General features: G+C 26.9%; 2 protein-coding genes across 8 annotated transcripts in view; one reads left to right on the forward strand and one right to left on the reverse strand.

The window, feature by feature from the left end:
- LOC103580785 (LIM domain-binding protein 2) overlaps positions 1 to 3,823 on the forward strand; it is a 38,268-nt gene extending 34,445 nt beyond the window's left edge. For all 7 annotated transcript variants that reach the window (XM_053741761.1, XM_053741762.1, XM_053741758.1 and 4 more), the window contains one exon: positions 1,349 to 3,823. In XM_053741761.1, coding sequence (XP_053597736.1) covers positions 1,349 to 1,438 — 90 coding nt within the window. In that variant the 3' untranslated portion in view covers positions 1,439 to 3,823. The remainder of the gene's footprint in view (positions 1 to 1,348) is intronic.
- A 7,751-nt stretch (positions 3,824 to 11,574) lies between these two features.
- Positions 11,575 to 13,762, reverse strand: LOC103580799 (conserved uncharacterized protein). Its single transcript, XM_014442243.2, has 3 exons — positions 13,489 to 13,762; positions 13,324 to 13,425; positions 11,575 to 11,909 (listed from the first exon to the last, which is right to left on the reverse strand). Exons 1-3 carry the CDS (start codon positions 13,624 to 13,626, stop codon positions 11,577 to 11,579), a joined length of 573 nt encoding a protein of 190 aa, XP_014297729.1. The 5' UTR covers positions 13,627 to 13,762; the 3' UTR covers positions 11,575 to 11,576.
- Between the last annotated feature and the right edge of the window lie 1,423 nt (positions 13,763 to 15,185).

Genomic DNA, 15,185 nt, shown 5'->3' on the forward strand with positions numbered 1-15,185 from the left:
CCGCAAGTTTAAAATTTCCCGCGAAAAAAAATCGAAATTTTGATGCCTTCAAAATCGATATCTTGAAAATTGATAAATTTGCTAGGAAAATTGCAGCCAATGATCTGGTTTTTTAAATGAGACCAATCGCAAGCCTTTATTTTGTTTAGTTTTTTTTCATGAATTTTGAAATAAAATTGAAAAAAAATAATATCATTTTTTTTTTTAATGAAATTTTTAGAAAATCTGATGAAAATCTTTTTGAATTCAATAGAAATTTTGTCAGAAATCAATGGGGTTGGAAATAACTACAAAAAGTTTTAATTTTTTTCAAAATTTCCTCGTAATTTTCAAAAATTTTTCTCTATTAATTTCATCATCTATCAAAATTTTGATTCCTAATTCTAAAATAATTTCTTTCCAATTTCGCAACTTTCCCAGAAATGGAAATTTTCCTTTTCCACTTGAATTTCCCCGAATTTTCCCCAAAAAAATTGCTATTAATTTCACCTCTCAAATTTCCTATCTGCGAAAAATTTTTTTTTTCAAAGACCATAAATTTTTTAGCCAAGCCCATGAAAATTTTCTTCCCCCCTCAACCATTTCCCTTTACATAATTTTCATGGATTTTCAAAGTTTTCTCGTAATTTTCCAAAAATTTATTCTATTAATTTCGTCACCTTTCAAAATTTTGAATTTAAATTCTAAAATAATTAATTCTCAATTCTATAATTTTCCAACAATCTATTGAAATTTTCTTTTCTACAAAAATTTTCCAAAATTTTCCAAAAAAAATTTGCTATTACTTTCATCACCTTTCAAAATTCCGATCTTATGTTCTAAAAAAATTAATTCTCAATTCCAAAATTTTCAAAAAATTCACGTAAATTTTCTTTTCTACAAAAATTTCTCCAAATTTTCCCCAAAAAATTTGCTATTAATTTCATCACCTTTCAAAATTTTTAATTTGAATTCTAAAGTAATTAATTCTCAATTCCAAAATTTTCCAAAAATCAACCGAAATTTTCTCTTCTACAAAAATTTCCCGAAATTTTCCCAAAAAATTTGCTATTTATTTCACCACCTTTCAAAATTTCAATTTGATATCCTCAAGTAATTCATTCTTAATTTAAAAATTTTTTTTTAAACTTTTTAAAATTCCTTTTTTGTAAAAATTTCCCAAAATTTTTCATATTAATTTCATCATTGAAATTTTTTTCTTCAAACTTGAAAAAATTTTTTTCCATCTCAAAATAACTAAAAAATGTTTCAAAATTTTTTAATTTTTTAATTAGCAAAAAATCATTATATTAATTAAAGCAGTATCGAATTAAAAAAAAAATATTAACAAAAAAAAAATAATTTTCAGGTTCAAGGTAACCAAGGTAGCGCAGGCGTGCAAGGACCTCCCGACTCAAACCAACAGCAGGATAAAAAGAGCCCCGCAGTGAGTCAGTGAGGCCAGGAGTCCCCGCGTCCTCCCACACGAGGGCGTCGGGGGCGCAGGCCCAAAAACGTGACTCCCTAGCGGGGCGTTAATTTTATAAATTATTCAGCCACATCTACAGCAACTCATTTGTCTCGTTACTTGTCGCAAATTAAATCATTACCGTTACTTCCACCATCATCACCATCACCACTAGCGACATCTTCATCGATATTACCACCAGCGTTGACGTCATTAATACCAACAAATTTAATGTCTAGTACTAAAATATCATTATCTTCACAGCATTCACTTTATTTATGTCCTAGTACATTTACGACTGTTAATAATAATAATATTAATAACAATAACAAAAATAATATTAATGATAATATTTATAATGATAATGATAGTTATAATATTAATAACATGAGTAATCAATTGAGACAGTCGATTGCTGGTACAGGAGAATCTGCATTACCGACTGGGGATCATGTTAATATTAATGGGATACAAGAATTGAATAATTTAAATGGTAGTAATAGTGTTAATATTAATGATAATAATAATAATAATCAAATATTTAATAATAATGTTAATGATAATGTTAATAATAATAATAATTATGATAATATTAATAGTAATAATAATAATAATAATGATAATAATATTAATAATAATAATAATAATGGCGCTGGTGAGGATGGTAATAGAGATCCGATACAGAGCATGATACAGCAGCTGTGGTACTTGAGGGGGTTCGAGTATTTGTTGAATCAGAAACAGCAACAGTTTGGAAATATGTGAATTTTTTTTTTTTTTTTTTTTTTTTTTTTTGAATTTTGGAATTTTTGGAAAAATTGCTAGGAAAATTTTTGGTTAGTTTGAATTTTGGAGTTGGGAGATGAGGTTGTGTAATATGGGATTTATTTGAAAAATTTATTGGAAAATGGGGGAAAATTGTGGAAATTTAATTTAGAATTTACGGAAAATCATGGTTTTATTTGACTTTATAGAAAATCTATTGGGAAATCTGAAAACAATGGGGAAATTTGTTTTAGAACCCGTGGAAAATCTGGAAAATTTATCGTTTTTTTAGACTGTGGAAACGAATTTCCACAATTTTTTTATTAAATGAAAATTCAACAGAAAAACTGTGAAATTTGTTTTAGAATTTAACGAAAAATCTGGAAAATTTATGACTTTTCTAGACTGCGAAAAATGAATAGAAAAATTGTGAAAATTTGTTTTAGAATATACGGAAAATCATGATCTCAATCAACCTTATGGAAAATCTATTGGGAAATCTGAAAATAATAGGGAAATTTGTTTTAGAATCCATGAAAAATCTGGAAAATTTATAAGTTTTTCAGACTCTGTGGAAAATTCAGTAGGAAAATTGAGGTAACTTGTTTTAGAATTAATGGATATCTGGAAAATTTATAATTTTTAGACTGCGGAAAAATGAATATAAAAAATGTGAAAATTTGTTTTAGAATCGATGAAAAATCTAGAAAATTCGTGATTTTTCTAGATTTTGTCAAAAATTTGATGGAAAAATTGTGAAAATTTCCAGTAGTGAATTTATGAAAAATTTATTGGAAAATTTGAATAATTCATAAAAATGTTTTAAGATACACAGAAACTTCCATAAAAATTGATGGAAAATTTATAAGATTTCTGTCTGGAAAATTCATTTATAATTTTTGAAAAAATTGTAAATTTAATTTAAACAATTTTCTTAAGAATTCATGGAAATTCCGAAGAATTAATAGATTTTTTTTTCTAATTATGAAAAATTTATATTTCTTTAAATTTATATTTATTTAAATTTCAAGGAAAATCATTGAAATTTTCCTAAACATTTATTTATAATTTTTTTTTAAATTGTAAACGACCTTCGATAAATTCTTTGTAGCTTTTATAAAAAATGTCAATTAGAAATTGGAAAAATACTGGAAAATTTTTCCAGGAATTATAGAAAACTAATTTAAATTTTCGGAAAATTGAGAAAAATTTTAGTAAGAGAAATGGAAAATTAAATGATAATCACGGCCAAATTATTACGACTTTTAAAGAAAATTGTAAATAAACTTTACGAAAATCTATTGGAAAACTATTAAAGTCCATATAAAATTTATTTATAATTTTCAGGAAAATTGTAAATAAATTTCACAAAAAAATTCTGATTTATTTTTCTTGCATTTTATTCAAAGTTTTTTAAAATTCGAAACTTTCATTTTCCGTAAAAAAAAATTTTTTCCTTCCGTATTTCCAAAAATTCAAATAAAAACCTGAACAAAATTCTAACCCCCAAAAAAATTTGTAAATAAACAATCCCCAGTCGGTAATGCAAAAATCTAAATCTACTTTACCAACTTTCGGTAAATTTTCTCCAATGAGACAAACAAAAACAAAGAAAGAAACAAACAAACAAAAAACCGAAATACAGTGATATTAGTGAATGCATAAAAGTGAAGACTACTTTATTAGAAACGATAAATTATTGACCCAACAAACAATCCGGAAGTTTGTTTCCTTCACAAAAAAAAAAAAAAAAAAAAAAAAAAAAAAAAAAAAATGAATTAATGAGAAATAAGTGGAATGAATAAACAAAACAAAGTGATTGTAATTGTAAAATTAATGGACAATTTAATAAATTAAATAATATTAATGCAATTAATTAAATAATGAATTAATAAAATTAATAATTATGTATTAATAAAACTATTAATAAATTACAATAATAATAATATTAATTATTAATGCTCTTCGAGCTGTGAAATCTCTATCCGTCAGCAGTATTGATATTAATTAATTAATTGATTAATTAGTTAATTAATAATAATAATAATAATAATAATAATAATAATAACAATAATAATAATAATAATTAATAAATTCAATTACGCGGGAAAAAATAATTAAGATGGCGCTGATCTAACCTACAAAAACTTAATGGTTATTTCCAGAAGATCTATGAAGATCTGAGATCTTATAGTAGTCCGGGTTTTTCTAAGTGATCTATGAAGATCTTTAGAAATTGTCAGAAATCTAGAGCGACCTCTTTAGTCTTGATAATTAAAGTTGAGGTTTGAAATTTGACGATCTGACAAGATCTTGGAAATTCAGATCGATTTTTATTAATACTATTTTGAAATATTTGAAGATCTGATATCGGTACAAATGTTTTTTATATTATCGATCTAGAATCATTTTGGATTATTAAAGATCTATATAGTGCATTGAAGATCACTGAAGATCTATAGAGATCAGTATTGATCTTAAATCATCGTAGATCATTAAAGATCTATAGAAATCATCAAAGGTCTATATAGTCTATTGGATATTACCGAAGATCTATATGGATCACTATAGATCTTAAATCGTCTTAGATCATTGAAGATCTATAGAAATCATCAAAGATCTATATAGTTCTTCAAAGATCACTGAAGATCTATAGAGATCATTGAAGATCTATTGAAATCTTTAAAGATATATATGGTTGTTAGAGATCATTGAAGATCTATAGAGATCACTATAGTTTCTAAATCGTCTTAGATCATTAAAGATCTATAAAAATCATCAAACATCAATGAAGATCTCTGGAAATCATCAAAGATCTGAAATCATTATAGATTATAAAAGATCTATAAAAATCATCGAAGATCTATAGAAATCTTCAAAGATCTATAGAGTTCTTCACAGATCTTTGAAGATCTATAAAGATCACTATTCTAAAATCATCTTAGATCATTAAAGATCTATAGAAATCATCAGAGATCATTGAAGACCTATAGAGATCACTATAGTTTCTAAATCGTCTTAGATCATTGAAGATCTATAAAAATCATCAAACATCAATGAAGATCTCTGGAAATCATCAAAGATCTGAAATCATCATAGATTATAAAAGATCTATAAAAATCATCGAAGATCTATAGAAATCTTCAATGATCTATAGAGTTCTCCGGGAATAGAAATCTATAAAGATCACTATTCTAAAATCATCTTAAATCATTAAAGATCTATAGAAATCATCAGAGGTCATTGAAGATCTACAGCAATCATCAAAGATCCAGATAATTTTTTTGAAGATCACTGAAGATCTATAAAAATCATTGAAGATCCATAGAAATCTTCAATGATCTATATAGTTCTTCACAGATCTTTGAAAATCTATAAAAATCACTATTCTAAAATCATCTTAAATCATTAAAGATCTATAGAAATCATCAGACATCAATGAAGATCTCTAGAAATCATCAACGATCTGAAATCATCATAGATTATAAAAGATCTATAAAAATCAATAGAAATCCTTTGTAATCTAAATTTATTGACGATCTGCCGAAATTAACATAGATCTAAGATCTATACTAAATTTCAAACTTACATAGATCTTTATTATTTTTTCCCGGGTTATTAATATAGTAACGATTAAATTATTATTATTAATATTAATTAATTAACTGATTAGTTAATATGTCATTATTAATGTTGTAATTTTTATCATTATTATTATTATTATTATTATTATTATTATTATTATTATTATTATTATTATTATTATTATTCCAATAATAATAATGAATTATTATTATTGTTCAAGTATAAATGAAATTGAGGTTATGAATGGAACAATGGTTATTAATTAATTAAAAAAATTAATTGATTAATTGGTGGAATTTAAAAAAATTTTAATAATTTCAAATCAATTAACGAACTTTCATTCTTTATTTCATTAATTAGATAATTAATTAATACTTTTGAAGGTTAGAAACTAATATTTAAAAAAATGGCGGGAAATTTTAAAATTTGAAAAAACCGCAATATTCACTTTTCGTTTTAAATTTAAATTTACTAACATTTAAATTATGATTCGTACTGACAATTAATAAAAGTTATTAATTACAAAAAAATTAAAAATTAATTGAAAAAAAAAAAAAAAAAATTTGCCGGGGACAAAAAATGATTAACAACTGATATCTTGTGAAATAAGGGAAATAGTAAAAAAGTGATGAGAACCTTTTTTGTAGATCATTAAATTCTAAAAAAAAAAGTATTCATTACTTTTTTTCATACAAGTGATATTTACAAAGTTACGGTAATTTTAATAACTACAAATTAAATTTTGAATAAATCATTTTTTTTTTTTTTCTTTAAATATTTATAACTCGAAAATAATTCGAGTTATCGAAAAAATGATTAATATGTTTTTTATAGAGAATTTAATCCTCTCCAAAAAAGTATTGATAACTTTTTTTGATAAGTTTGATATTTTAGGAGATATTTGATGTTGAAGATAAAAAAATTAATTTTAAAAAATTTCGCGGTAAATTTTGAAAAAATTTGATTAATTCTTTTAACTGACAATTGATCACTTAAAAATTATCTGTAGTGTAACGAATCATTTACTTAAAATTTACATTTTTTTCAAGACTAAAATTATCATACTTTATGTATTTTATTTTTTATTAATGTAATTAATTGGCAGTAAGTAAATCAATTAATACACCAATAAAGATAATTAATAAGTGTGTATGTGGGTGTAAATGCATGAGTGATCTATGAAGTAAACGCAGAAAAAAAACTAAAATAATTAATTAATTAATAACTTGAAAATTTCAAATTTAAAAAAAAATATAAAATCGAATATTAATAGGAAATTTTTAATTGTTAGTAAAAAATAAAAATATTAAAAAAAAAATAAATGAAAATTTTCCAAAAAAAAAAAAAAAAACAAATATTTTATTTTAAATATTTAATGCCTTTTCCTTAAAATTACCCATAGTTATGACTTTCAATTAAAAAAATAAAATTATGTGACTTTTTAATATTCATTTATTTATTTCAACAGTAATTACATAACCTCAATAAATTTCATTACTTATTTTCTGAAAAAAATAGAGAAATCCAAAAATGCACACCTCGATTTTTTATTTCCAATTTAATTTTTATTATTCAAAGTTTTTTTAAATATCCCGCTTTTTTTCGCAGATGTCGCTTTTTATTTCATAACCCCACTTCATTCTATTGCTGCTGCCAGTAGGGAAGAGTTGCTGCAGTTGTAACAAAAAATTTTATTTTTTCGATTCCATTTGTTTTTTTTAAGAAAGTAAACTTAAAAACTGTCAGAAAGTTAGTTGATAGTATCTTTTATGTGACTGAGTTAGTTAATTAGTAAAAAGTCAATGTTAACTTATTAAAAAATCAATTTATTTAACTAAAGTCAGGGGCCAAGATGGCGGCGCGTGGGCTGCAGTTGTCACACAGCGCAGGGCAGTTGTAACACGGAACGAAGTAGATATTTTTCACCAAATTGCTTTTATTATTCAGTCTTAATACATACTATTATACTTAATTAACTCTTAAAGTCTAGTATTTAAACTTAAAGTAGCTCATATATTTGTATCTTTAATATAAATTATTAAACATTTATAAATATTAAAACTACACTATCCCAGAGTAGATTTGTCGCGCATCCAGTTTGCGCAGGTCCCATACACGACTCTGAGTGTTACATTTGCTACTCGTTCAAGTGTTACAATTGACCCTCACGCAGAATTGTTAATAAAAATCTAATTACAATAACAAAAATCAGTAAATTGATGTAAAATTCGATTGTACAATACTCTTGATATGTCCCTTAAAGTATGAATACAAGTCTGACATCATAACATAAGAAAACAAATTTGTTATTAAAAAAATTGTGAAGCACAAAAAAAAGTTTTCACACGTATTTTCAACAATTCTCAATATTTTAATATCGAAACAAGATTCATAACTGAAATTTTGATCTAATCAATGATTTACTATTTTGAACAAGTTAAAAAAAGAATAATAATAATTTTTATTTTTTTCATAGTTTTTCATTGAGTGTTACAACTCTCCCTCGTTACAACTGCAGCACCTCTTCTCTAGTTGATAGAGAAAAAAAATTCCTTAGTAAAATGTCTTTGTACTGGCATACAATTTAACTTAATCTACTGCAAGCAAGAGAGCGTAGAGACAGGCTCAAAACTTTCAGTTCAAATTTTACAAAATCATCAACAAGAAACAAAGTCTTATAAAAAACCAGACAATCACTATAAAGCTAAGAAGACTTGCTTAAGATTAATGTGTTGCAACCCTACTAACACGAATTTGAACAAGATTTTGGAGTAAGTAGCTTGAGCAGGACCCCTAGCTGCTGATGTCTATTTCTACGTATGTATCTTTCGTAAGATCATGTATGAAGAATCCCATGTCAAGATTTGTGTATGTCTCGCTCATGTTATCGTACGCAGGAATATCAAAGATATTTTAGACACGGGGCTAAATTTCGAGCCTTGAGCAGATCTTGAGAATGACATGCGCAATTATTTTCAACCATAGTCTTTCTTTAGAATTGAGTAATAACCTGGCACAAATTTCTTGTGTAAAGCTTACACTAGGCTTGCAATTTAAATCTGGTCACAAGTATCTTCAGCAAAACAGACGTAGAAGAAGACACTTGCTTAAGAATTTGGAAGAATTGACATAATTAACAACAGCAGTGAGTATATCTGATGTATATTTTAAACTTGATTGCGGTTGTTTAAGAGAACCATTCGCCCGGGAAAGAAAATGATTCTCGGCTGCGATCTTACAGAAATTTTCTTCCTAAAATATCTTGATGATAGTACGTCCAAAATGCAAAAAATAAATTAATTTTTCGGTATTAATATGCCTCGACCATCCTAGTAAACTTACTGATTTTTTAGCGACAAAGCTAGAGGGTACTCTATATCATATTTATCTTACTGTTATAAATTTTCTGTGAATTCAAAACAATTGCGAGTTTAATTGGACCCGGCCGGGATTCGAACCCTGATCTCCCGCTTGGGAATTCTGCCCTCAGTCTGTCGGTCCGACGTCTCTTTTGAAGGACAGCCTCTGAACTTGTAATATAGATTTTTATAGGATGTCTCTAGCAATTGTTAATTAAATCTGTCTGCTTTAGAATAATTACAAACTGCACAGTAATTAGCAGTTGCTGTTTAATACTCAATACTATTCTATTGATCTGATTTACATAAATTGCTATAGAGACAGTAACTTTTTTATATCGTCCAGTATTTGATAGATGCTTTTAGTTAATTTTAATATTTTAACAGAATAAAAATAGTTTTATCGTATAATTAAATGTACTACTCAACGTTGGTGATTATTAAATATTCTGTTAATAAGAATCGATATTCTATCAATAAAAAATACCAATAGAATAGTAATAAAAGTAATAATAGAACAATTTGGAAAAATAAACATTACTAATTACTCACCTGTATTAAAAGCCCGCGAAAAATTTAAATTATTCAATAACCATCATTGAAATAAAAAATTGATAATAAATTTTACTTTTAATTATTATTGTCCCTAAGATTATTATTTACAGCAGGTGTAAGGTAAATGTCCCAATAGCGGAACGACGAAGGGTATATGACTGATTTTTATCTTTGTAAAAATATTCAAATAAATTATAAACCAAAATAATTTATTACATCATAGAATAGACATTTACCAATTCAAAAATAATCAAATTAGTTCATTTTTCTTAAATTTAATATAAAAAAAAAATTTTTTTCTATGACACCCAAAAGACCCAATACCGGAACGCTGAAATAGCCTTGTCCCAATACGGGAATTCGGTTGTCCTAATACTGGAACAGTAAATAAAATAAGTTATTTTTTGCATTTATTCATGGTGAAAATATTAATAATTATTAAATAATATTAGTGTAAAACGAGTATGAATGTAGCAGACATCAGAGAACTTTAAAATTATAAATAAATAAGATAAATAATTAAAAAAATAATATTTACAAAAAAAGCACTATTAATTTCAAAATTTTTTGAATTTGCATTTTTTTAAATTTTATATTATTAATTATTTACTCGATTTATTAATAATTTTAAATTTGTCTGATGTATGCTATATCACACCCATAATGTAAAATGTATTTAAAATTTAAAAATGATTGAATATTCAATGAAAATAAATATTTTGAACTAAAGAATAGAAACAAAATAAATCATTTGAGGTTATACTAGAAAAATAATTTAAAAAAAAACTAAAAACAAAAATTTATTTTTTATGATTTAAATTAGAGTTTATCTATATTTGATGTATTTTTTATAACAATTATACATACTGCATTAAATATTAGGGCTCCAGTAATAATTAATATTGTACTTGATTTAGCCAGTCAATAAAACTCATCGTTAATGTCTATCGATAACATTAATATGATTGGCTGTTCCAGTTCTGGGCACGGGTTCATTTTGGTGTACCAATAGACGAACAGTAAAATTAATATAATAATACTATTTTTTTCATATTTTTAATATGTTTTCTTGAATTTTATGTTATTCAAGATAAATATACAAAAAAAAAAATTATTGAAAAGTAATTCTATGCATTTTCTATAAGCTTAAGACCATTGACTGATTTCTTAGCAAAACCATCAAGAGACATGAAAAAGTCATGAATCCGCGACTAATGCTCTAATTAACATTTTTTTTTTTCATATTTTAAATATTTTCTAAAATCTATTTTATATTTTATTTTTGAACTGAAAGATTTAGGTTTCAAATAAAGAAAGTTTTATTTAGTTTCATCGCGTACGAGTTGAAATATAATATAATGATTATCAAATCGTTCCGGTATTGGGTCTTGTTTCGGTATTGGGACATTTACCTTATTATTTTCGACGTAAATTTAAATATTTTATAAATAATTAGACTCGGCCGGGGCTTGAAGCCTGATCTGCGCGGGAATTTCGCCCACAGTCCGACGGTCCGTCGACTCTTTAACCGAAACTCTTTGAACTTGTCATAGATATTTTTATAATTGAAATATTTATTTTTTTTTAAATAAACAAAAAAAAAACATAATTGATTATTTTTTTGAATTTTCCAAAATTTTTTTTCCCGCCATTTTTAAAATTTTAAATTTACCGCTTAGTTAAAATAAATTTTCGATTCAAAATTAGCAGTAAACTTTTTTTAATTCCCAACAATAATTATACATTATGTCAACAAAAATATAAGCACATATATATATTTATGTATTTATATATATATAACAATATATTGATAAATTTCAGCAATAAGATAAATCGTTGAAAGCGAAAATTTCCAAATTTTCATATTATTTTTTAAGAATTTTTTTCATCTGTTTTGTCTGATGCTGCATACTGTACTGGGCATTTTCAGCTTTTGTTATCAGCGAATCAAGTTTATCCAAATGAGATCCCATTTTCTCGTTGATATCAATTTTTTTAGATGAATTATAATTTTTTTCGATATTATTTTCCATAGAATTTTCAGTGTCGGCTGTTTCAATAGTCAATGTTTCGTCATTTTCTTCTGTCTTATCATTGCTTTCATTATCAATTGCTGATGATTGCGGCTGATGTTCTGGCGTCGCGTTGCGTGAATATCCTGTTACTTTTAATAGTGATCCTAGACTTCCACACACGGTCTAAAAAAAAAAACAGTTTTTTTTACGAACCAGAAAATATAAAATATTTTTTTTTTAATTAAAAAAAAAAAACTGCAGAAATATTTCTAGTAGTGGGGCGGGAAGGCCCAAATTTAAAGGGCCCATTTTTCCCCCAAATTATTCGAGACACTCAAAATTTTAACTGACCCCCTCTTTTCCTTAATAGGGAAGAGAAAGGGGGTCAATATGGGCCCAAATTTTAATGCCCCCACCCTGTCCTAATAGAGGAGTGGGGTAAAATGGGCCCTGGGGCAAAATGGGCTGACATTTATATTAAATACAAACCCTATTTTTTTAAGTGGCCCACATCCCTTCCCTTTCGCTTAATGGGGAAGGAAAAGGGGGGGGGCAAATGGGCCTCAAATTCAAAGGGCCCATTTTGCTTCCAAATTATTCGAGACACTCAAAATTTTAACTGACCCCCTCTTTTCCTTAATAGGGAAGAGAAAGGGGGTCAATATGGGCCCAAATTTTAATGCCCCCACCCTGTCCTAATAGAGGAGTGGGGTAAAATGGGCCCTGGGGCCAAATGGGCTGACTTATATTAAATACAAATCCTATATTTTTTTAAAGTGGCCCACATCCCTTCCCTTTTCCTTAATAGGGAAGGAAAGGGGGGGGGCAAATGGGCCCCAAATTCAAAGGGTCCATTTTGCCCCCAAATTATTCGAGACACTCAAAATTTTAACTGACCCCCTCTTTTCCTTAATAGGGAAGAGAAAGGGGGTCAATATGGGCCCAAATTTTAATGCCCCCACCCTGTCCTAATAGAGGAGTGGGGTAAAATGGGCCCTGGGGCAAAATGGACTGACATTTATATTAAATACAAACCCTATTTTTTTAAGTGGCCCACATCCCTTCCCTTTCGCTTAATGGGGAAGGAAAAGGGGGGGGGGCAAATGGGCCTCAAATTCAAAGGGTCCATTTTGCCCCCAAATTATTCGAGACACTCAAAATTTTAACTGACCCCCTCTTTTCCTTAATAGGGAAGAGAAGGGGGGTCAAAATGGGCCTAAATTTGAATTCCCCCACCCTCCCCTAGTAGAGAAGTGGGGCAAAATGGGCTGACATTTATATTAAATACAAACCCTAATTATTTAAGTGACCCATTCCCCCCTCCCTTTTCTAGAGGAAGGGGTAGGGGTAAAATGGACCCCATATAAGTCCTCATTTCCTAAGGGGATCATTTTACCCCACTTTTCCCTACCAAATTAAAAAAAAATTCAAATTTCCCGCGTTTTGAAAATTAAAAAAAAAAAAGTATTTAAAATATTTTTCATTTTTTTTTTTAATTTTGAAAAACACTAAAATTTTTTTTTTTTTTTTTTTTTTTTTTCATACTAACTACGAAAAAAAAAATTTTTATTTCAAATTTAAAAAAATTAAAATTTACCTTAAATCGATTAATTTTCTTTTGCGTAGCACTTAGTATTGAATTTAATTCATCTAACCCACCACCAATACGTTTCATACTTTCATCACTTTGTTCCAATTTCTATATAAAAAAAAAAAAAATTAATTAATTACAAAAAAAAAAAAAATCTGTAATTTATTTTACCTCAGCGTCATCATTATTATCTTCATCATTATCATTATCAAAATTAATTTTACATTTTTGATTCCACTCTTCTTCAGTCGGCGGGGTCTGGCCCAATAATTCAGCCCTTTGACACTCAAATAAATAATCTTGCGACATTTTCACAATAAAATAAATATATATATTATATATATATAACCTGTTAATTACTGTAGTTCCTTCAATTATCACACATTATCACACATAGATAAAGATGTATAATGTCCTTAAGATGTCAATTGTTAATAATTAATTACACGTGCAAGAATAATTTTTTGTTTTTTTTTTTTAATTATTTTGACAACCAATTTTATTAATTTATTAATTGATTAATGGACGATAGTATGATATGGTTGTTATTATTATGATTATTATTTTAGTAGAAAGAAAAAAAATTTATTAAGAGGGGACTAGTATTTATAAAATTAAATAAATGACAGAGCTAACGAGACGCGAGTAAATCCATAGTGATACTGAATTTCTGCGCATGTGTAGATAAAATCTGGGGTTGGGATTTCCGCATGAAAAAAAGGGAATATATATACATATATAAATATATAGGCGATGTTATGAAAAAGAGAAGGATTGGGAAATAGGAAAATTTAAGAACGCGGCTGCTTTCGAGGCGGGATTTTAATTCCGTTTTGTGAGACTGAAATTCTAGACAAATTTATTTTATAGCTAGATATTAATTATGGGGTATTTTAATTAGGACGTGAGATAATTTATTTGTGGATGGAAAATTGTCCGAAGAAAAAATCATTTTTGGAATTTTAGATTTTGGGAGGGGGAACTGATAATTTGAGTGTGGGAGGTCACTGGAAAGGAAATTTAATTATCTACAATTTTGGTCCTGAGAAAAAATATTTTAGAATCGATAGTTTTCGAGCGACGTCCGGTCCAAGTTTCAAAAATATTTTTAGTTTAAAGAATTGCAAAATTGTTATGGCTGAAGTTTGCCAAGGGATTAAGGGATTTTTCAAAGGACCACAGCCGGGAGAATTTGCGTGGGTGTATGCAATGTATAGTCACGTGATGGTCAAATAATTTATAAATTAAAAATGATCCATAAGTGAAATTTCGTGGGAAAATAGTTTGTTTTTAACTTTCATTGGCTATATATCAGTAAATATATGAGATAAGTATATGATTATTGTGCTCGTTGGAAAGGTTATTTAATAATCTACAAGTTTGGTCTCAATAAAAAATAGTGTGGGATTGATAGTTTCTTCGCTATCGCCGCTGGAAGTCTTTCAATAAAATCACATTTCTTATGATAAAAAACGTAAAATTTTTTTGTGCCGCTGTAACTCCAAAACTATTTATTGTACGTAAATTATCACTATCACCAAAGTTGTAGAGTATTCAATCACCTTTCCAATGACCACATATATCATATACTTATCTCATATATTTTCGGAGATAATTCCACTACATCATAACCAATACCTCTATCAGTAAAATAAAATGAATTATTTAGAATAATAGATTTCCTACCAATTATTTGATGTGATTCTAGAAAATTATTTTTCTACATCATTGATATTACAAATGTTTTTTTCATATTTATTATTTTATTTATTATTATCACACTACATAAAGTAATGATCACCTATCTGGTAAATTTCAATTTCACCTCTCGTTAAATAAAAAAAGTCGTTAAAAAATCTACATTATTT

The sequence above is a fragment of the Microplitis demolitor genome, chromosome 9 (assembly GCF_026212275.2).
Source record: "Microplitis demolitor isolate Queensland-Clemson2020A chromosome 9, iyMicDemo2.1a, whole genome shotgun sequence".
Taxonomy (NCBI): Eukaryota; Metazoa; Arthropoda; class Insecta; order Hymenoptera; family Braconidae; genus Microplitis; species Microplitis demolitor.

Coding starts and splice junctions, on each gene's coding strand:
- LOC103580799 (XM_014442243.2), bottom strand. CDS start 13,626: ATGTCGCAAGATTATTTATTTGAGTGTCAAAGGGCTGAATTATTGGGC. Junction 13,426..13,488: donor ATAATAATGATGACGCTGAG/GTAAAATAAATT, acceptor TTTTTTATATAG/AAATTGGAACAAAGTGATGA. Junction 11,910..13,323: donor AGAAAATTAATCGATTTAAG/GTAAATTTTAAT, acceptor TTTTTTTTTTAG/ACCGTGTGTGGAAGTCTAGG.